Genomic DNA, 24,285 nt, shown 5'->3' with positions numbered 1-24,285 from the left:
CACACTCAGCTAAGCTCACAACAAGACTGATAAGGACTGGGAACAACACATACATTTACAAAGGCTTATACTCTCTCCTGGAGCCCCCAGTGGCACAGCAGATTAAAGTGCTGAGCTGCTGAACTTGCTGACCAAAAGGTCAGCAGTTCAAATTCGGAGAGTGGGGTGAGCTCCTGCTGTTAGCCCCAGCTTCTGCCAACCTAGCAGTTCGAAAACATGCAAATGTGAGTAGATCAAGGAGAAGATGTGCTCTCTGGTAGATAACGGCACTCCATGCAGTCATGCCAGCCACATGACCTTGGAGGTGTTTATGGACAATGCCGGCTCCGGCTTAGAAATGGAGATGAGTACCAACCCCCAGATTCTGACATGAATAGACTTAATGTCAGGGGGAAACCCTTACCTTCACTACACAACATTACCTAGCAACATTTCTCTCCCCCCCTCCCCCATCCTTACACAGGTACTTTAAAAAAGAAAGGAAACAATTGTGAATTTCCATCAGTGGAGCTCCTTTCCCTTTTTATCTTCCATGCCAGGTGGGGTTGGGTGATTTAATCCATATCTAATGGGTTCTATCCAGATCAGGCTAATTATGTGTTCATTAAAAAAATAAATATTTACCAGCATCCTATGAATTTAACAGGGCTTGTGGTTTTACACTGTCTGAACTTTAAGAATCCCTTGGTCCAAACCACCTCCCTTTTATAGAATTAACTGCCACACTCTGTGCTATCTGAAGAAAATAGCCTTTTAAAGCAGAGCTGAGCAAAGGCTTGAGGTCCAAAAGGTGTCACATCTTTCACCAAGCCTCAGAAGGCTTCACTTTATGCCCCATCCTGCCCTCCAAACTTTAAATTTTTAAAACATTCAAAATATCTTTCAGTTAAAAATGGGATTTTAGAAGATGATATGTTTAAACCAGGAAGTAAACCAGAAGTCAATTTCCTGAAGCATTAAAATAATTGTTTAAAAAGGATGGTGACATCTTAGAGACCTCCAGAATGGCACTGAAGATCATATATGAGCCAGTTCCCATTTTGCACACTAATATCTTGAAGGGAAGTTTGCTTGCCTGAAGATGTGCTTTTGTATCTCTCATTTGTCTCTTCTTTAGGGTCATTTATTGATTTATTTAGTTCCTATATGGAGGGGACTCAGGGCGGCTTACAACATGGCAATAATTCAATGGCTTTTAAAACAATTACAAAGAATTACAGAAAATTCATTTAAAATGCATATTAATTTACAATAAAGCACAATTAAAACCATCAGCATCACGTGATCCAAGAGCAAGGTCCGGGCCGTTCCATTGGTCAAATTCCAAGTCTTTCATGTGTATTGCGGCACCAGGTTTTCAAAAACTTGGTCGGAGAGCCATGTCTTCACTTTCTGCGAAAGATCAATTGCCATGTCATTGTTATGTGCCTTCAAAACCACCTCTGACTTATGGTGACCCTTTCATTAGGTTTTCTTGGTAAGGTTTATTTTGAGATGTCATGCAGCTTGAGCTCTATGAACCTCATCACATTAAGGCTGGGATTCACCACAAATCATGGCAAATCAAGTGGGGCCTGATGGGGGACATGGGGGATCCCATTGCTCTGCACGCCACATCACCTGCCTTGCCCCTCACCCCATTCCACAGTGGGAAGCATCGCTAATGGGTTCCCCCTGTTGTTTCCTATGCAGCACGAAAAGTCTCCCATGTTGCTGAATCAGCCTCTTGCCACACTTGGACTTTAGCTGAGGCACAGAGCCTTGCCGGAAGTAGATCAACACAGTGTGATGGAAGCCAGCAGGTTCCATGCCTTAACTGAAGTCCAAGTGTCATAGGACAGGCAATTTTGCCCATCTGATGAAGTTGTTTGTTTGAGTGAGAATTTATACTCTGGTCTCCCAAAGTCCTAGTTCAACACACAGATGCTTACACCATGCTACCACTTTAAGAGGTGAAGTCTCACTGCCTTCAGATACTGACCATAGATAGCCCAAGAAGCTTTGTCCCATACCTACCTCCTTTCTATTGCAGATGGGGCTGAGCTGAATGAGTCTGGATGCCCTAATAACCAAACATGGCTGGAAGGAAGCCTACAGAAGCTCAGTTGCCAAGCTGATGGCATACCAATCCCAGAGGTCTCATGTGTAAAAGATGGGAAAGTGTTTGATGTCCAAAAAGTGCAGAATATCACACAAAGCTATGCTGGCACCTACGAGTGCAATGCTACCAATGTACATGGGTCAAGTAGCAAGACGGTCACCATTAAGGTAGAATGTAAGTACTACTTGCCACATAGCATGTTGGATTGGTGGTCTGATACTGAAATCTCTTTTACACTGTGGAGGTTGACATATATTCTGTGGGAATGGCAAATATAATCAGCTCTCCACATTCACTGTGGTTAGGGGCATAGGAACTCCACGAAAGTGAAAAATCGCAAATAAAATTGTTGCTATTTTTTTTTAACCTCAGATAATGCCTCCAGCAAAACAAATCTAGGTCTTCCAGTATTATTCTATGGTGAACTTCTGCTGGAGAATAGTTTTGCACTGGAGAACCCTGAACTTTATAGAGAAATGATCTGTCTGTGACTCTCTAGGTCACATGGTCACATGTGAGTTACTGAGGACTACGCATTTGAACCTTTCCATTGTAAAATTTCACTTTCTCTTTAATTTTTTAAATAGATGAGCCAGACATGGACAATTCAAGTTGTCCCTATAACTGGACCTGGATAGTAGAGACGGAACAAATGTTCACTTGCTTTGCCTGGGGAGACCCAGAACCAACTGTTGAGTGCACCAAAAATGGCACCAGTTATACTCCTGGGATTCTCCAGATTGTTACCAGAGAATATGCTGGCACTTACCTCTGCACAGCCACAAACAAGCATGGCTCCAGCTCCAGGACTGTGAACATCCAAGTAGAATGTAAGTAAAGCATTAACTCTACATACTAACAGAGTGGCCACATTTGGGCCAGTTATCCTGACTGCCTGTTTTATGCTGCTGAGATAAGCTGATGGCATTTTGCGTTGTGCTTTTGCATTGGACACAGGTGCTTCTTATTTTCTCTGATTTTTAGGAAGACTAGTCTCAAACACATTTGTATGGGTTTGGTGCTCTCCTTTCCTCTTTCTCATCCTTCTTTCCCTCTTCCTTCTTTTCTCCTTTTCCTACTTCTCCTTGTTTGATCTCATCTGTCCACCTTGCCTCTTATACATAGTGTCTTAGAGTTTTATATCAATGGTTTATGTCATGGACTCATTTAAGCCAAAGCATGATAGGGTTTGAGAAAGGAAGGGAGATGGGAGGAGGAAGAAAATGGTGACAGAAAAGCTGACCAACAGCAGAGAAATCTTCCTTATCCTCATCCCATTTTATCCTGATGAGGATAAATTCAAGGTATCTGATAGCTGTTAAAACAAGCATAATTAAATACTACACAATACAATTTTACAAGCAAATAAACTATTACGACTCATATTTTTTATTTTGTAAAGAATACATCGAAAGTGGTGGAACAATATATTGATAGGAAAGTGAGGGAGGTAGAACGGTTTTGAAAATAGGTGAAAAGAGAAAACCGGAGGGGGGGGGGGAGAAAGAAAGAAAGAAAAGAAAAGAAAAAGAAGAAGAAAGAATAATAATAATAATAATAATAATAATAATAATAATAATAATAACATCTATCGACAAGTGGGCTACGGAATCATCAAAACCCAAATGAACAGTCACAGAAGCTGCAGAAATATACAATGCCAGAAAACCGCACAGTCATGAAATGCTATTACAACTCTGAACCTGAAAAGCGCAGCTACCAAAAAAGGATGCATCAGCTATGGAAACAAGAGTACCCTGACTCACAGATAACAGAACCCTGACTGGCTGACCAACGAAGATTCATAATCAGAAACAAAGTGTTCAGTGAAGTTGAACTCGAAGAAATCCAGAAAATCTGCAAAGCAAATTACCATCAGACCACAGCACAGACAGCAGCAGAGACTCCAGCAACACTTGGAATGGTGGAACACATTGAACCAGAAGAAAGTGTGGAGCTTTTGCAAGAATTTAATGAACCAGCACTTGAAACACCTGTTGAACCACCAGGAACCTTGACAGCAAGACAACAAGAGCTCAAGGATAAGATCATGGCTCATGCTGCAGCAAATGCAATAAGACAGCGGCTCCCAACTCTAAAAACAGTGCCCAAGAGACACCTGGCGCTTCTCATGAAAGATGTGAATGCAGCACTCTCCACTGTCCAGATAACATCAATTGAACAAACAAACCAGTATGCCTACAGTGCAGCAGTGATCGTAACAGAAGAGCTTGGGCTCTTACAACCAAGGCAGCCCCAAAGAAAATCGACTGGAAAACCAAAGTAGAAGGTCAGGCTAGAGTTGAAAATCAAGAAACTTAGATCAGATGCAAGTAACCTGAAAAATATGAAAGAGAAGAAATTGAAGAATGACAAAATCAAGCAATACCTGATCAGAAAGTACTGGCTGAACACCAGAAAAATTGAAGAAACTTTGGAAATTGTGAAAGAACAAATTACAGCAACAGCCAGAAAAATTGAGATATGAAGCCAGAATCATCCAGTACAGACAAAATCAACTATTTCAATCAGACCAAAGACGGTTCTACCAGAGCCTGAACCAAACAACAGACACAGTAACCAACCATAAAGCCAGAGAAAACTGCAACAACGAAGTTCTGGAAAGAGCTTTGGGAAAATAGTAGAACTACAATAAAAACCCTGGGTGGATAAAGGAGTTTGAAGGAAAATTCTCACAGAACAAAATGGAACAGATGGAAATAACAACTGAAATGATCAGCAAACGAGTGCAAAAAGTCAAGAACTGGACATCGCCTGGTAGTGATCAACTTCACGGATTTTGGCTCAAATATCTGATTAGTTTACATGGAAAAATGGCCCAACAATTCAATGAGATGCTGCAGAAAGGAAGTATCAGTGAATGGCTAACAACTGAAGAGCATCCCTGATACAAAAGGATCCAGCAAAAGGAGCAGCACCAGGAAACTACAGACCAATAACGTGTTTAAACTACTGACTAGCATCATAGCTGACAAAATTAAAGATTATCTGGAAGAAAAAAACATTTTGCCAGATGAACAGAAAGGCAACAAACGGAAAAGCAGGGGCACAAAAGACCAGTTATTGATTGACAAAATGATTCTAAAGAACTGTAAAAGCCGAAAAGCTAATCTTCACATGACGTGGATTGACTACAAAAAGGCCTTTGACTCACTCCCACACAGCTGGTTCATCAAGTGCCTGAACACCATCGGGATTAGTAAAAACGTTGGCACCTATATTGAAAACATGATGGAGCACTGGAAAACTGAACTGTTTGTTGGAAATGAAAGCTATGGACTTAGCAACATCAGGAGAGGAATTTTCCAGGGAGACTCATTGTCCCCTCTGCTTTTCATTATTGCCATGATCCCTCTGTCAACAATCTTACAAAAAACAAATCTCGGCTATCAAACATCTAAGAATTCTCACAAAATTTCACATTTGATATACCTGGATGACCTGAAGCTGTATGGAAAAACGGAAACGGAAATCCAGTCTCTGACCAACTGTCCGAATCTTTAGCACTGATATCAGCATGGAGTTTGGCTTGGAAAAATGTTCAACAGTGGCATTGAAGAAGGGAAAAATCATTGAAAGTGAGGGCATAAATATGCCTAATGGCCAAACAATAAAGTGTCACCAGCCAGAGGCCTATAAATATCTGGGCATACTACAGCTGAATAACATGAAGCATGAACATGTGAAAACTGTGGTCAGCAAAGAATACACACAAAGGGTCAGAAAAATTCTCAAAAGCAAGCTCAATGGAGGCAACACCATCAAGGCCATAAACACCTGGGCCATACCTGTCATAAGATATACTGCTGGCATCATACACAGATGGAACTGGACAATTTGGACAAAAACAAGAAAACTCATGACCATTCATCATTCACTGCACCCTCGCAGTGATGTTGACCGGCTATATCTGCCTAGAAGATCAGGGGGCAGAAGACTTACAAGTAAAACAAGCAGTCAAAGAAGAAGAATATGTAAAGCAAAGTGAAGAACCTGCTGGCAGAATATGTAAAGCAAAGTGAAGAACCTGCTTTGATTGAAGTCAAAAATCAGAAACTCCTCAAAGCACAGCAGACAAAAAACCAATACAAGAAAACCGCACTACAAACTAGAGCTGACAGCTGGCACAACAAAACATTGCATGGAAAGTTCCTTGACAAAGTTGAAGGAAAAGCTGATAAGGAGAAGACCTGGCTCTGGCTCACGAATGGGACCCTGAAGAAGGAGACAGAAGGCCTGATCCTTGCAGCCCAGGAGCAAGCCATCAGAACAAATGCAATCAAGGCCAAGATCGAAAAATCAGCTGATGACCCAAAATGCCAGATGTAATTGTGCTATCCAGATCCTGTCCACTGGAATATTAGCTATACCTCCCAATTTGGTGTCATCTGCAAACTTTATAAGCACGCCCCCTAAGCCTTCACCTAAGTCATTAATAAAGATGTTGAACAGCACTGGGCTCAGGACTGAATCCTGCAGCACTCCACTAGCCATTTCTTTCCAGGATTAAGAGGAACCATTGGTGAACTGAGCTGGTCGCTTAACCAGTTACGCCAGTTTGCTTGCAATAAGGTCATGGGGGACTTTGTTGAAGGCCTTGCTGAAATCAAGATATGCTACATCCACAGCATACCCTGCATCTACCAAGCTTGTAACACTATCGAAAAAAGAGCTAAGATTAATCTGGCATGACTTGGTTTGAAGAGCCCATGTTGACTTTTAGTAATTACAGCATTCCTTTCTAAGTGACTAGAGATTGCCTCTTTAATGATCTGCTCCAGAATCTTTCTTGGTATTGATGTCAGGCTGACTGGACAATAATAGTTTGCCTCCTCTTTTTTTCCTTCTTGAAGATAGGAATAACATTTGTCTGCTGGAACTTCTCCTGTTCTCCAAAAATTCAAGGAGTCCCATCTCCTTCATTTAGAACATAAGTTGGCAGGTTCGGTGGGCTTCACATTGTCAAGCTACAGGAAACATAAAACTTGACCCACTGAGCCTTACTATTATCTGCATCAACCAAGAGTGTGTCCTATTCTCGGCCTTTGGTTCTCTCTCTCTCTCTTTTTCCTTTCTTTAATTTTTTTTTACATTCCAACAATTATTAAAATTTTAGCGATGCATGTCTTATTTATACCTAATACCAAAAGTAACTAATGCTTAAATGACATTATAAACGATCCTTTGGAATGTAACACCCCCCCTACCCCTACCCCTACCCCGTTCCCCCTCCCCCCTGGAACAACAATTCAATATATTATCATTGTATCATTTTAACTGTGTGGAACGCCTGGTTCAAGGTGGTGTATCTTTCATCTCCATCTATTTTGTTAATTAGGACCATTTCCTGAACCAGTCAGGTTCTTTTAGACTATTTGTATATTTTCTTTTCCTTTGATTAATGAAATAATTAATTATATATTTTTTAATATAAAAGACCACCAAGTTTCTATGTTCCATTTTGTCTCATCCCTCCATCCTCGGGCTATTGTGGCTTGTATTGTGGCTGTCATATATTTTAGAATCTCGGTCCAGTTATTGTTATTGTCCCTTACCTTTATTGTGAGGGACATAAATCTGGCTTTGTCCCATATTAATTCTTTCCCTATTATTCCTCTATTATGACTAGAGAGATGGGCCAAAACTAACAAAATGAAGTTCAACAGGGACAAATGCAAGATACTTCACTTCGGCAGAAAAAATGGAAATCAAAGATACAGAATGGGGGACGCCTGGCTTGACAGCAGTGTGTGCGAAAAAGACCTTGGAGTCCTCGTGGACAACAAGTTAAACATGAGCCAACAATGTGATGCGGCTGCTAAAAAAGCCAATGGGATTCTGGCCTGCATCAATAGGGGAATAGCGTCCAGATCCAGGGAAGTTATGCTCCCCCTCTATTCTGCCTTGGTCAGACCACACCTGGAATACTGTGTCCAATTTTGGGCACCACAGTTGAAGGGAGATGTTGACAAGCTGGAAAGCGTCCAGAGGAGGGCGACTAAAATGATTAAGGGTCTGGAGAACAAGCCCTATGAGGAGAGGCTTAAAGAGCTGGGCATGTTTAGCCTGCAGAAGAGAAGGCTGAGAGGAGACATGATAGCCATGTACAAATATGTGAAGGGAAGTCATAGGGAAGAGGGAGCAAGCTTGTTTTCTGCTGCCCTGCAGACTAGGACATGGAACAATGGCTTCAAACTACAGGAAAGGAGATTCCACCTGAACATCAGGAAGAACTTCCTCACTGTGAGAGCTGTTCGACAGTGGAACTCTCTTCCCGGGGCCGTGGTGGAGGCTCCTTCCTTGGAGGCATTTAAGCAGAGGCTGGATGGCCATCTGTCGGGGGTGCTTTGAATGCGATTTCCTGCTTCTTAGCAGGGGGTTGGACTAGATGGCCCATGTGGTCTCTTCCAACTCTACTATTCTATGATTCTATGATTCTATGATTCTATTTCTTCCATTTCTTTTCTTATTTTACTATAAAAGATTTGAATTTTTCTACAGTCCCACCACATGTGGGAGAATGAACCTATTCCCCCACATTTGTGCCAACATTTGTTCGAGGTACTTCCCGTTATATGAGCTAATTGGAGGGGGGTTCTATACAATTTTGAGATTATTTTCTGTGTTTCTTTGATCCTTATATGATTAATTTTATGACTATTATCAATCCAAGACCCGATTAGTTTCTCAGTAAAGTTTTTTTTTCCTGTTTCCAATTCTCTATAAGCATTGCTTTCGTATTATAAGGTAATTAGTTCATCATACCATAGCCCAGTCATTCCTTTATCTATTTCTAATTTCCTTCTAATTATTCTATCCAGGGGGGTTTCACCTGCTTCTCTTCTTTTCATGGCCTGGGCTTTACTGGACAGACCTAACCATGCTATCCAGTTCCCTTGGCCGCATTTATCTTTTATTTTATCCCACTTTAATATTTCTCCATTAGGGTCCATAAGGTGCCCAATCCTTTTAATACCATTTTCCTTCAGTGCCTTAATTATACTCCTAAATGTCTTGTCCTTATTTTCCAATGTTTCTAATGGGAAAGGGTCAATTTTATTTATTTGTAATTTAGTTTGCCATTTTTTTCCAGATTGACAACATTGTTAAGCAAGGGCCTGCTTTTATGTTCTATTTTCTATCTATTCTGCCTCCCATTGACGTTCACTTTGCCAATTATTTGCTTCCTTTTCTATTTGCACCCATTTTTTTTACCCTTACAATTCAAATTCTAGTAACCTCACTAGTTGACTTGCCTCATAGTAACGGTATATTCCCAACGAGGGAGCCCCTCATCCACTCAATTCTTGTTTACTATAATATAAGAAATTATCAATTCTGTTTTTGTTTCCTCCCACTACCCATTTTTTGGGAGGGTTTGGAATAAGAACTTGGGCAAGATCTTCATCTTTTAAATTTTTAGCCTTGAGGAGATATCTCGGAATTTCTTTCCCCATGAAATGATTTGTTTGCTCATATTTTTCCATAAATGATTGTAGTTCATTGGTATAATATTATTAATTTTTTTGGGTATATCTACTCCAGGTATTTCATCTTCTTATTCCCCAGTTTTATTCCCATGATGTTTTGAACCTTCTTAAGTTCTTCCCATGTTAGATTTTTATGTAGAATCTCTGATTTCCCTAAATTAATTGTGAGGCCTGAAGTTTTACCAAAATCCTTGACTATTCTGACTATTGATTGTAGTGACTCCTCCACCTCCCCTAAAATTATCATAACATCATCAGCGTATAGATTAATCTTGATGACTTCCTTGCCCACCTTATAACCTTTAATAGCTGGGTTGTCCCGTATTGAATTTGCTAAGGGTTCAATGGCCAATGAGAATAGGGCTGGGGAAAGGGGGCATCCCTGTTTAGTTCCCCTGTTAATGTTTATTTGTCTAGTTTGTTCCCCGTTAACTGAGATAGTAGCTTTGTTTTCACTATATAGTTCTTTTATTACCTTACATACTCCCCCCCCCCCCCCATATTGCTTTCCTCACAGAGTCTGTTCAAATATTTGTGGTCTAATGAATCAAATGCTTTGCAAAAGTCCAATTTTAGTATAAGTACTTTAGATTTTTTTTCTTTGGCATGATTCAGAATGTTCAGAATATTCCTTATAGGGTCCGCTAATTTCCTTTTTTTACGAATCCTTATTGATCTTCATGAATTATCTCTGGGATTATATACTTCAGTCTATTAGCTAATATTTTAGTGAATATTTTGTAATCCACATTGCATATTGGTCTGTACGAGTTAGGATCCATTTCATCCTTATTTGGCTTTAAGATTGTGAGAATTTCGGAGTTTCCAAGAATTTGGTACAAATTGTTTCCCCATTATTTCATTAAAGTATAAATAGGTTGGGAGTAATTTCATCTTTGAATATGTTATAGAAGTTTGATGTAAGTCCATCTGGCCCAGGTTTTTAGGTTTTCTATTGTTTTTTCAATTTCTGATTTAGTTATTGTACTATTTAGAATACTGACTGTTTATTTATAGTTTTTCCCAAGAGGCCAATTTGTTTGGTTGTCTTTACCTTTGTAAAGTTTTTCATAATAACTAGCCATAATCTCTCTAATTTCCTCAGATGTCCTCTATCATCTTTCAGCTTAAGTATTCTGTTTCTAGCTTGTTTTGATTTTAGGTCTCTGGCCAGTCTCTTCGAATTATTAATTGAGTTTATTTGATATTTTTTGTGGTCTCTATTTTATCTAAGTTGTCTAGTTGCTGTTTTTTCTCTTTCCATTTTGTTTTATTCTCATCTGATGGGATTTTTTGAAAACGAAGGAATGCATCTTCAACCTCTGATCTTAATTTCTGAACTGTATTCTTCTTTTCTATTGATTCCTATTTCCATTGAAATACAAGTACCCCTTATGGTTGCTTTAAAAGCATCCCATAAGATCTCTTCTTTTATTTGTGGTTGTCTGTTAAATCAAAAGAATTCTTGAATCTGCTGTTTAATGACCTGTTTATCCTTTTCAACCTTTGGGTTGAAAATCCATTTCCTTGGGGACTTTCTTATTGGGATTCCTAATTTTAACAGGAGGGGAGCATGAACAGGAGGGGACCACTTTAATCTCCCTTATTGGTTGTATATTGTTAATTCCAACTATGAAGTAGTCTATTGCAGAGAATTTTGTGTGCCTGTGGGAATAAAAGGTTGGGGTAGTTCCCTCCTCCCCTAATCTATTTTGTGCTTCTATGAGGTTCAATTTTTAAAAGTTTATTTTGCATTCAAGTTCCGCCCTGTTTTTTTTTTGGTTTGTTTATAGAGTTCCATATTAAGATCTCCCCCTATTATTACATCTCCTTTTTCTTGTTTTTCAATTTTAGCACAATACTTTTGTATAAATCCTAACAGATTTTTATTAGGGGTGTAGGTACTTACTATAGTCTCTTTATTATTTAATTTTCCCCTAATCATCACAAAAGTCATTCCCTATCTACTATTTGTTTCTCTAACTCAAATTTATGTATATCCTTTATTAATATTGCCACTCCTCTTAACTTATTTGTCCCCCAGGATTCATAATGTAGTTCCCAACTATTTAGGTTCAACAATTTTGATGTGTCCTTTCCCTTGTGGGTTTCCTGGAGTAGGCATACGTCTGTGTGCCTTTGATTCTCTAGAGATTTTGGATGTCACCTCTCAAAAGCCTCATGGTGACCAATGATGGTTTTGTAGTCCAACTATATCTGGAGAACTAAAAGTTGAGAATGCACTATCCTAAGAATGTTCATCCTGTATCTGCGTGTCCCATGCTGTCTGCTATGTTTGATCTTCACACTGAGGAACTCCTGATACATTTCCCTCTTAGGAAAACATTTTTTGACGTTTCAGATAAGCCAGAAATGGATGAATCCAGCTGTCCAAGCAACTGGACTTTGGTGGAGGCAGAACTACCTAACTTTGCCTGTACAGCTGAGGGGGTTCCACCTCCGGAGATTGTATGTACTAAAGATGGTTTATCGTATCATTTGACCCAAGGAAAAGGGATCCCTGCTTACAGTGGAGTCTTCTGGTGTAATGCTACCAACAGACACGGGACTGTGACCAAGGCTGTCATTGTTGCAGTTGAAAGTGAGTATTGGTTATAATCTGGAGGAGCAACACTCTGTCAAGCCCTCATTCTAAAATTGTTAAAAGAATCATGTTAAGCCTACACTGGTTAGCACAAACAATTGTTCTTGTTTTTGCCCATTGTGCCCTTTCTTGTTGTTGTTGTGATTTCAAGTCATATCTGACTTTTGGTGACACTAGCAGACAGTTTTCTTGGCAAAATTTATGCAGACATTTTCTATTGCCTCCTTCGGCTGACAGGGAGTGACTTCTTCAGGCTCAGTTGGTTGGTTTCCATATTTGTGCAGGGATTGAAACCTAGTCAAATCATGAAACCACATTAGTTCTCAAGGTCTGATAGATTTTCTCACATTTTGAGGCACTTTATGATAGTGGTGTGTGTGTGTGCGCTGAAGTTTTTCCCAATGTTTGGTCACAACATTTCTCCCAAATATTATATATCTTGATTCAGATCTATGACATTTTCTCCTAAGATTTGCTAGGGTTTCAGTGGATGATGTGATCAGTCTGTATCTGCTATGGGGATAAGCACTCCCCACCAGCTACACAACGATCACTTAGGGGCGATATCACAGCAAAAGTGTTAATCTTGGGGGATTAGGTCATTGCAGATGGTGAAAGAGTATACAAGCTCAATGACAAATAAAGAAGAAGACACGTAAGGTGATCTTACATTTACATAGGTTCCTAACAGGATGCCAGCAATTGTGTGTTTGTGATGGAGCACAAAATTAAGCATAGCCTCTTCAGTAAACCAACCTTCAATGATACCGGTAGGTGGTTTTGTTTTGTTGTGTGCTTTCAAATAATATCCAGCCCTAAGGTGAACTGCCCACCTAGCAGTTTGAAAGCAAAATGTAAGTAGATAAATAGGTACAGCTTAAAAGCGGGGAAGTATTTTAAGGCACCTATAAAAATAAAGGCCAGAAAATTGCTGGCAATTTGGTCAAGAAGGAAAGTTTACCAACAAAAGCTCTTGGGCAGGAAGATAGAGCTACAGCACCCCCCATGGCCGAAACCAAGCACAAGACTCCATGATGGCGAAGATAGGAAAAGCCTATGTATATCTCTATATATGTACAATTATCTGTCTTGTCTGTGTATAAATGGCATTGAATGTTTGTCACATATGTATGTTCTGTGATCCGCCATGAGTCCCCTTCGGGGCAAGAAGAGCAGAATATAAATACTGTAAATAAATAAACCCATCACAGGGTTTTCTTCGCAATATTTTTGGAGCGGGCTTGCCTTTGCCTTCCTCAGGCGTTAACAGGTGTTTACTTGCCCAAGTCACCTTGTGGGTTTCCAGGGCTGAACAGGGAAATGCACCCTGGTCTCCAGAGCCCAGAGCTAACTTGTCTGAAGAGCAAGATTTATTCAGTTAATACTAGTGATTCAACCTCAATGCAAAACAGGCAAAAACATTGCAGATTTGAAAACGTTTTAACACATTCCCCCTCAAATTAAAGCACTCCCTAAGAGTTAAATTTGATATTGAGGACCAAAGGTCTCATGAAACAATGTAGCCATAACTACTTTCTGAAAGCCAACTTGTTTCCTCTTATTGAACAATGAACTGTGTTTCAATAAATGTGTTTCAGCCAGACCCCAAATGGATGACTCCAACTGCCCAAGTAACCAGACTTGGCTAGAGGGGACCCTACACTCACTGTCCTGTGAAGCCAATGGGACTCCCACCCCAGTGGTCTTCTGTACCAAAGAGGGAGCCACTGAAGAGTTGTATAGAGAGAGGAACATCAGCAGGAATGACTCTGGCATCTACCAATGCAAGGCCACTAATGGCCATGGAACTGAGAAGAAGATGGTGAATGTGCAAGTGGAATGTGAGTTCTCATGATCCAAACACAGCCCCTTACTCAGGAAGCCCACTGGCATTTGGGACTGAGTTGATGGGGTGGGGGGTGGCTGTACTTGTAACACCCAGGGGCGGTTCAACTGGTAGGCAAACTAGGTTGCTGAAGGCGCCATCCTCTGGGGGGGGGGGGACGCAGTTGAGGCGCCTCCAAGTGCCCTAAGGCTAATGAGCAGCTTCTTTTTTTGTCTTTTTTTCCTTTTTTCCCCTCCCCACTGGGAGGGGGCATGCCCTCCAGGCATGCCTCACCTTCCCCCTCCTGCACATGCAGGCATGTGCGTGCACCCCTGCCACCTCCTCATAGCCTTGCGTAATGGTCAGAGACATGCGCCATTTCCGCCCTATCTTCTTCTTCTTTCCCCCTCCCCCCATTTTAAAATCCTCACCTGGCAAACAGGTGCCATTGTGCTGCTTCATCCCCCTCTCCTCCCCACACACATGGGAACCCACAGGTAAGCGTGTGTGCACTCGGTCACAGCTGGGAAGGAAGGTGGGAGGGGGAGGCCTGCTCGCACACTCGCAGCCAGAGGGAAAACTCTGGCCATGAGTGCGCGAGCAGGCCTCCCCGTCCCACCTTCCTTTCCAGTTGTGAGCGAGTGTGCATGCGCTTACCTGTAGGTGCCCACACACATGGGGAGAAGGAGAGGAGAGGGGGAGGAAGCGGCGCAACGGCACCTTTTCTCCAGGGGAGGATTTAAAAAGGGGGTGAGGGGGGAAGAATAGGAAGATGGGGGGAAATGGCACGCGTCTCTGACCATTATGTGAGCCTGGAACAGAAAGAAAAAAAGTGCTCGGTTTCTTCCTCCTGATCCGGCTCCCTGCCCTGCTTTAAGCAAAGGAGTTGGAGGGAAGCCCGCTCTAACACCTCCCAACAAAGGATTTCCCCAGGCAGGAAGCAGCCAGGCTTTGAAAGTGCAAGGCCATTCAAAGCTAGTCAAGCTGGTCAATGGCAACATTCACACTTACCTCCAACAGATAAGAGTTCTTTCTTCTGCCCTGGACATTATATAGATATAGGTCCACAGCTATTTCTTTAGGCAGCAAGGATTGAAGTTTTTACGGATTTAACTTCCGACAATGTTCTTACTGCAAGTTTATTTTATGCAATTCTATCTTTGTTTGCAATCAATTTGTTGATAATAATAGCCAATGTTTTTGTAGTCAATGTTTTCAATACATTGCAATGTTTAGTGCTAAATTTGTAAATATAGTAATTCCTACATAATATTGCCATGTATTGAACTGCGTTTTCTGTTGTTTTGTTGTAAAACATGATGATGACAAACAATGAGAAACAGATCTCTTTACTGTGCTCCTTTTGTGTCGCTCCCTTTGGGGACAAATGTTCACAATTTCCATCAAGTTGGCTTTAATTTATGGGTGCCCTATGAAAAGAGAGACATCCAAGACATCACCAGCCCTTCTCCTGTCAGTCAAAATCAATTTGTGGTAGTACTTGAAATCATGGGAATTAACAAAAAGAAAAAGAAGTTGACTTGCATGATACCCTAAAGAAAGCATTCTTATCATTATGTCTTACTCATGGATTCAGTCCAGACACTATTTTGCAGTGAGGGGAAGACGTTGCAATCTGTAATCCCACCATAGTTCTAATAAGGAGGAGGTTCTTGTTGTGTTTCTTCAGATGATAAATGGAAAACACCCAAGCAAATTTCTGTTTATATCTTTCCATAACCAGACAAGATGAGAGATTAGAATAATCAGTCAAAACAGTTCTGAATATCTGATAACTATAAACCTCAGCGGGTTAAACCCTTGTGCCGGCAGGACTGCTGACCTGAAGGTTGGGTTACTGACCCTGAAAGTTGCCAGGTCGAATCTGGGGAAAGTGCGGATGGGCTCCTTCTGTCAGCTCCAGCTCCCCATGTGGGGACATGAGAGAAGCCTCCCACAGGATGGTAAAACATCTAACACCCAGGCATCCCCTGGGCAACGTCCTTGCAGATGTCCAATTCTCTCACACCAGAAGCAACTCAAGTCGCTCCTGACACATGCAAAAGAACCCTCAGCTTGCTAGCAACTGTCCAATATAATGACACAACATAAGAATAAAAGGGGATGATGTGAGAGTGGACTTTCTCTTTTGTAATGCCCTGGTTGTGGAAAACCCTCTTTTGAGATGCCAATTGACAGCAACACTGGTGTCATTCTGGTGCCAATTAAAGTCATTGGATTTTGCTAGAGCTTTTGGAGCAAGTTGATCCAATCCAAATCTGCACTCCTGCATTGTTTAAAATTGTTCCGACTGGTTTTGAACTGTTTTGTCAAATTATTTGATATGTTTTGAGACTATTTAGTTCTACTACTTTCAATAATTTAAATTTTATGCCAAGCTGAGATCCTTGTCTAAAATTTTCAAAGAAGGGAAACTACCAATCTCCAAGCTAATCTAATTTAATAATTAAAAAACAGAGGATCTTCATCTTGCATTTTCTGTTGACTGAAGCCACCTCCTCTTCACCTTTTGTTTCCAGACAGGCCTGTAATCTCCACTTTGGCTGTCAACGTTTCTTTACCCATCAGAAGGGGAGAAAACTTCACTATTGCCTGCCATGCAGATGGTTACCCAGCTGTCAACTACACCTGGAAGGTACCTCCAGCCCCCAATCTCAACTATGTCGAAAACAACAGCACTCTGACTGTTGTTGGAGCACATAGACAAAATAGTGGTGTGTACAAGTGCACAGCGAGCAACAAACACGGACAGCAACACAGTCAGGTGGAAATCCATGTGGAAGGTAAGGACACAAAGGAAACAGTGTTTTGAAATATACTGTTAGGGTGAGTGAAACATCCGGGCGTCCCCTGGGCAACGTTCTGGCTGACGGCCAGTTCTCTTGCCTGATTTCCTGATCACAAAAACAGCTCTTCAGAGATGAAAAACTAGTATTTCAAATACAACTGTTAGAATCCTGTGTTTAAATATTCCGTTTCTGCAATGTTTTGCAGACAGATTTCAACTGATTACTGACAGGATGGGCAAATGTCATGTGATGTGACCCATTCAAAATCATTTTCAAACTGTATCAGAATGAGTATTTCTTAATACTCCTATATGACAAGTAGATGGGAACACTGACAGTCTATGAAACTGGAATGCTGAGCTGAATACTCTGCCATGCAAAAAAGATTATATGTTTATATGTGAATTGCCCCACCAATTGTATATACTTTGCCAATAGCTTTGGATCCCTATTTAAGAGGACTCAACTATGTAGAGTGGCAGTTGTATGCAGTGTGTTTCAAAATGATGGGCCCAATTTCAAAGCAGTATATTTCACAATGGCAACATGTTACGATTAAACAAAAGGTTAGAAACGTTTTAACGAGTCATCAAGTTATTAAGGTTTCTTAAGTATTCCTACATATTTTGAGCCAGAAACAAATCTAAAAAATAACACCAGAAATGGAAACTATTCATTTAGCCCTTATGTTGTGGGATCTCCATCTTGCAAATTCTGAGGTTAGGGGCTGTTTGTGTGCTGGGATAGGCATCTAGTGGTTATCATTCAGAACTGTATGTCCCATACTTTCAAGTAGTAAGAGTTTCATTCATGGATAGTTGTGGTTGCATTTAGCAATTTTAAATCAGGTCCATTTTATAAAAATAAAAAAAAACACCCTGTATTTAACATTCAGAAAACAGCTCTTTTAAACAAAGAGTTAAGTACCTAGTTTCTTGCTAGAGGTGGGATGAAATTTTAAAAAGAAACAGACATCAACATCATGACAAATTAAATCTATCCAGAAGAGTTGGCATTGTTTTCATTTAAATTTTTGATCCGCTTTCCAAAGCCATTCCCAATTCTTATGTACAGATTCCTTACTTGTCAGACAGCAGTTAACAATACTCTTGTGTTCTGTTCCTCCATTACAGATCACTGGCTATATATTATTGTTGTCATAGCAATTGCTGGTGCCACCATGTTGGTCCTGGGAGGAATGGCCGGAGTAATTTACTACCTGAAATCTACAGCCTGTAAAAAAGGAGAGTACAATGTGCGAGATGCAGAGAATTCAACTGAAGCCACTTGTCTAAATCGTGAAAGGCCTTGTGATGGTGACATCTATGGTATACAGCTCACCAGGACCTGAAAAAAAAACTTGAGCTGGTATCCCTAGCTGGCCCAACGAGAGACACCACTTCTGCTTCTGAAAGATGGATGTTTGTACCATACAGTCCTCTGTTTAACTGTGGAATTTTGTTAGCATCTGATTCATAGGCTTAGGATGCAGGGCAGATTTTTATGGCCAAATCTTTTGAGTATTAGCCAGACCTTTACACAACCCTTGCTCAGATGAGTCTCAAAGTTTCTCTTTTTGTCCAGGCTCCATGTTGCTTCTTCAGCTGGAAATATGGAGCGGCATTTGTGTTTCTCAAAAATGTTGCACTTGGGCAGCGTAGTGGTATTTTGATGAAGATTCAGTGTATACCTGTTAACGTCCAATTATAACCATTTATAACTTGACGTTTGCTTTCAAAAATCCCAGTTGACTGGTGCCTTGCCAAAGTATCAGCTTTGGAACGCAGACCCGTATATAAGGAGCAGAATTTCATGCTAAGACCAGACAAAGAATGTAATGTAAAAAATTGAATTGCAAGGAACTTTAAGATAATGTTTTGAACTGATGTTTACTCATAGAGTAACTCTGAAAATTAGTCAACTGGATCAAGATACCATGGAGATATACTTAAATTGGATTCATGTAATTTTGTTCCATTTTGGTTTAACTGTGGTGCTAACTGAATTACACTACATAAAATCAAGCTTGCCGTTCTCTAAAATAAGGCACAGTGGACAACCATAGAATCATAGAATCATAGAATAGTATAGTTGGAAGAGACCTCATGGGCCATCCAGTCCAACCCTCTGCCAAGAAGCAGGAAATCGCATTCAAAGCACCCCCGACAGATGGACATCCAACCTCAGCTTAAAAACCTCCAAAGAAGGAGCCTCCACCACAGTCCAGGGGAGAGAGTTCCACTGCTGAACAGCCCTTGCAGTGAGGTTCTTCCTGTTGTTCAGATGGAAGCTCCTTTCCTGTAGTTTGAAGCCATTGTTCTGCGTCCTAGTCTGTAGAGCTGCAGAAAACAAGCTTGCTCCCTCCTCCCTATGACTTCCCCTCATATATTTGTACATGGCTATCATGTCTCCTCTCAGCCTTCTTCTGCAGGCTAAACATGCCTAGTTCTTTAAGCCGCTCCTCATAGGGCTTGTTCTCCAGACCCTTGATCATTTTAGTCACCCTCCTTTGGACGATTTCCAGCTTGTCAACATCTCCCTTCAATTGCGGTACCCAGAATTGGACACAGTATTCCAGGTGTGGTCTGACCAAGGCAGAATAGAGGGGGAGCATGACTTCCCTGGATCTAGATTCTATACCCCTATATGAATCCTGTGTAAATCAAACTATATGAATCCTGTGTAAATCAAACTACAGTAGAGTCTCACTTATCCAACACTCGCTTATCCAACGTTCTGGATTATCCAACACATTTTTGTAAATGTTTTCAATATATCGTGATATTTTGTTGCTAAATTTATGAATACAGTAATTACTACATAGCATCACCGTGCATTGAACTACATTTTCTGTCTAATTTGTTGTATAACATGATGTTTTGGTGCTTAATTTGTAAAATCACAACCTGATTTGATGTTAAATAGGCTTTTCCTTAATCTCTCCTTATTATCCAACACATTCGCTTATCCAACGTTCTTCCGGCCCGTTTACGTTGGATAAGCGAGTCTCTACTGTATATGCATCCTGTGTAAATTAGAGTTTTTCATTCATTTGGTTTGATTAGTTTGCCTGCGAGGGCCAAAGTTGACGTGTTCACCATCTTATGTTTGTTTCCCCCAGCCTACTCCTAGTACCTAAGCAAGTTCAAGGCAGTGCTTGTGAATCTGCCAAAATAGTCTCTTGTTTAAGGTAAGGTTAGATGAGGAGAGTAAAAAAAAAAAATCACACACTTCAACTGGATCAAAAAATCTGTGGACTCTGGGAATCAAGCAACTTTCCTAAATAAAATGAAAAGCAATTGAATGGAAGCAAAAGCAGGCAGAGAATGCATCCTCAGCACTCAGAAAGTTTTCATCAAAGCAAAATCTATTAGAAATTTCCAGAACTTCTCAGCCTAAGGCATTAGAGAAGAAGGATACATTTGTTCTGAACACTCTGGGTACACAGAGAACACTTCCAGTGATCTGTAGGGATATTAACAGTCCATGCTCTACATTGACTGCTTAGGCCCCATCTACATTGCCTAATAAAATCCAGATCTGCTTTGAAGTAGATTATACAGCAGTGTAGTAAAGGTAAAAGTTTCCCCTTGACATTAAGTCTAGTCATGTCCAACACGGCGGGGGGGGGGGGGGGGGGGGGGAAGGGTGCTCATCTCCATTTCTAAGCCTAAGAGCCAGCATTGTCCATAGACACCCCTTGGTCATGTGGCTGGCATGACTGCATGGAGAGCCATTACATGGAGAGGAGGGAGCAAGCTTGTTTTCTGCTGCCCTGCAGACTAGGACACGGAACAATGGCTTCAAACTACAGGAAAGGAGATTCCACCTGAACATCAGGAAGAACTTCCTCACTGTGAGAGCTGTTCGATAGTGGAACTCTCTCCCCGGGGCCGTGGTGGAGGCTCCTTCTTTGGAGGCTTTTAAGCAGAGGCTGGATGGCCATCTGTCGGGGGTGCTTTGAATGCGATTTCCTGCTTCTTAGCAGGGGGTTGGACTGGATGGCCCATGTGGTCTCTTCCAACTCTACTATTCTATGATTCTATGATTCTACCTTCCCGCTAGGGAAGGTAACGGCTCTCACACTTGCATGTTTTCGAACCTCTAGCTTGGCAGAAGCTGGGGCTAACAGAAGGTGCTCATTTCAATAAGCAAGTTCACCAGCTCAGTGGTTTAACCCGATGTGCCACAACATATGGCAGTTTAGACTCATATAATCCAGTTAAAATCAGATAATCTGGGTTATATGACAGTGTATTTCCAGCCTTAGTTATGTCTATGTTGTTAAGCAATATCTGGTTCCAAACCCCCCCCACCTTAACAGTCAGCAAACACCGCATACAGAGAAAATGCTGTTTCAAGCCCCCTTTGCTTCAGTTAGCAGGTCCCAGTTGTGACAGGGGTCCCAATTTTGATTGCCTTGGGAGTGAACAGGTAATGCCATCCTCCTTGTATACTGATTGGCAGAACAACAGACTTCCCTTGCCTGATAAGCTGCTGGCTGTAATCGTACATAATAATAATAATAATAATAATAATAATAATAATAATAATAATAATAATAATAATAATAATAGTTATGTATGCATAGCTCTAAGTTGCAAATCCATAATTTATTTATTTATTTATAGTATTTATATTCTGCCCTCACCCTGAAGGGGACTCAGGGCGGATCACAATGTACATATACATGGCAATGCCATAGACATACCACACGCAGAGTCAGAGACACAGAGGCTATTTAACATTCCAGCTTCTGGCTTCCTGAGGGTATGCTTGATTCCGGCCACAGGGGGAGCTGCTGCTTCATCATCCACTGTGACACTGTCATTGATGGAGTACTTCCTCATCTTCCTGCACTGCTGAAGATTTTTCTTTATGGAGTCATAAATTAATTAAATTAGCCCCCTGCATAAGCGGTACCTAAATTCTTGACAGATGCAACTGTCTTTTGGCTGCATAGGTAAACAGCAAGATGATTTATGGTCAGGAGCTTACCCTGACCCGTGCTGGCTTCGAACTCATGACCTCTCAGTCAATAGTGATTTATTGCAGCTGGCTATTAACCAGCTGCACCACAACTCGTCCATAACTGCAATACTGAATGCCAGCCAATGTGTTTTTTATATATTGAAAATGGCACAGAGGGAAAATGGTAAACTGGAATGATTGTTCCCACCACTCAGGAGCAAAAAGATTAGGGTTTTATAAAAAGTGTTTTTGACCCCCAAAGAAAATCACAAAAAATCCAAACATGAACAAGCCCTTTTACAATCTTGCCTAGTGAAGGAGAGAGAGTTTGTAATTTTTCATTCCAATTTGCAACATGTATCACTTTTGTAATCTTTCTTAGTTGCATTTAAATAGACCAGTGGTTCTCAACCTTCCTAATGCCGCAACCCCTTAATACAGTTCCTTATGTTGTAGTGACCCCAACCATAACATTATTTTTGTTGTGATTTCATAACTGTAATTTTGCTACTGTTATTAATCATAATGTAAATATCTGATATGCGGGGTATATTTTCATTCACCGGATTGAATTTGGCATAAATACCCGATACACCCAGATTTTGAATACTGGTGGGGTTGGGAGGGGATTGATTTTGTCATTTGGGAGTTGTAGTTGCTGGGATTTATAGTTAATCTACAATCAAAGAGCATTCTGAACTCCAATGATGGAACCAAACTGAACCAAACTTGGCACATAGAACCTCATGATCAACAGAAATACTTGAAGGGTTTGGTGGGCATTGACCTTGAATTTTGGAGTTGTAGTTCACCTACATCCAGAGAGCACTGTGGACTCCAAACAATGATGGATCTGGACCAAACTTGGCACAAATATTCAATATGCCCAAATGTGAACGCTGGTGGAGTTTAGAGAAAATAGATCTTGACATTTGGGAGTTGTAGTTGCTGGGATTTATAGTTCACCTACAATCAAAGAGCATTCTGAACCCCATCAATGATACAATTGGGCCAAACTTCCAACACAGAACCGCATGACGGGGAGAGATCTTCAGCCTTCTCTGCCAAAGGGGTTCCTAAGACCATCAGAAATATGTGTTTTCTGATGGTCTTTGGCAACTCCCCTGACACCCCCCTCACAACCCCCCAGGGATCCCGACAACCAGATTAAGAAACATTGCACCAGACAAAGTCATAAAAGGCCAAGTTTTCCAATACACCTTAGCCATAATAATCAAAATTAGCCACAAATTAGATGTTTACTTTTAAATATAAAATACAATTGGGGGAATTGGCTGGCTTCTTTTGGGAGAAAAGGGAGATGCAGTATAATAGAATGAAATACAGTAGAGTCTCACTTATCCAAGCTTCTGGATTATCCAAGCCATTTTTGTAGTCAATGTTTTCAATATATCGTAATATTTTGGTGCTAAATTCGTAAATACAGTAATTACAACATAACATTACTGTGTATTGAACTACTTTTTCTGTCAAATTTGTTGTCTAACATGATGTTTTGGTGCTTAATTTGTAAAATCATAACCTAATTTGATGTTTAATTCCTTAATCCCTCATTATTCAAGATATTCGCTTATCCAAGCTTCTGCCGGCCCGTTTAGCTTGGATAAGTGAGACTCTACTGTACATGACATCAATTTTCTGCCCCAATTTTTCCAGTCCTCACTGCCCCAAGAAACGCTCTGTATTTGGTAACCTATATTTCACAAGTAAAAATGCACTCTTCCCCCCCCCCCCCAAAAAAAAAATCGAATAAAATGTTCACCTTTGGGAAGTATGCTCAGAAAAAAACGCTAACAGCTATCTAACAGGAATACAAACACAGACACTTTTGTCAATGGCTGGATATTGTCAGACTGTGTACAATGTGAAAAATGTTGACAAAATTATGCATATCTTTTTAAAAAAATATACATTAAAAGGATGGATTTGTGTGTATTAAACATCTGCACAGAAATAGCATGGATTTAGAGGCAAGAAAAGAAAGAAGAAAGAAACTTAACAGATTCACACATAACTGGACTAGAAATCCTGGTCTTTTCCAGCAAGGCAGTTTCTGATGTTCATATCAATTTAGCCAAAGGATTGTGGTGAGTTTTTCGGGCTGTTTCGCCCACAGAAGAGAATGCTTCTGGAACACTTCCATACAGCCCGAAAAACTCACCGCAACCCTAGTGATTTTGGCCATGAAAGGCTTCGTACATTGTATTATTATTATTATTATTAAACTTTATTTGTACCCCGCTAGCATCTCCCGAAGGACTCGATGCGGCTTACAAAGGCCAAGGCCTCAACACACAATATAACAATACAAAACAAAAGGCAAATTAAAAACAATTAAAACAGTATAAACAACAAGCAATAAACAATACGCTAAAACACAATAAAACTGGGCCGAGCCGGAGTAATGGGTACAAGATTAAAAGTGCTGATGTGACAGGTGA

The 24,285-nt window shown here is 40.7% G+C and overlaps 1 protein-coding gene across 3 annotated transcripts in view; it reads left to right on the top strand.

Moving 5' to 3' along the window:
- icam5 (intercellular adhesion molecule 5) overlaps positions 1-24,085 on the top strand; it is a 58,818-nt gene extending 34,733 nt beyond the window's left edge. The window contains exons 7-12 of one of the 3 annotated variants that reach the window (XM_062971321.1): positions 2,033-2,275; positions 2,689-2,931; positions 11,975-12,214; positions 13,816-14,058; positions 16,583-16,846; positions 17,986-24,085. In XM_062971321.1, coding sequence (XP_062827391.1) covers positions 2,033-2,275; positions 2,689-2,931; positions 11,975-12,214; positions 13,816-14,058; positions 16,583-16,846; positions 17,986-18,203 — 1,451 coding nt within the window. In that variant the 3' untranslated portion in view covers positions 18,204-24,085. Of the gene's footprint in view, positions 1-2,032; positions 2,276-2,688; positions 2,932-11,974; positions 12,215-13,815; positions 14,059-16,582; positions 16,847-17,985 lie in introns of those variants that run through there. The other 2 variants (XM_062971322.1, XM_062971323.1) reach the window with 2 other exon arrangements.
- Positions 24,086-24,285: the final 200 nt, after the last annotated feature.

This window comes from Anolis carolinensis, chromosome 2 (assembly GCF_035594765.1).
Source record: "Anolis carolinensis isolate JA03-04 chromosome 2, rAnoCar3.1.pri, whole genome shotgun sequence".
Lineage (NCBI taxonomy): Eukaryota > Metazoa > Chordata > Lepidosauria > Squamata > Dactyloidae > Anolis > Anolis carolinensis.
This window is presented reverse-complemented; position numbering and strand designations above follow the sequence as displayed.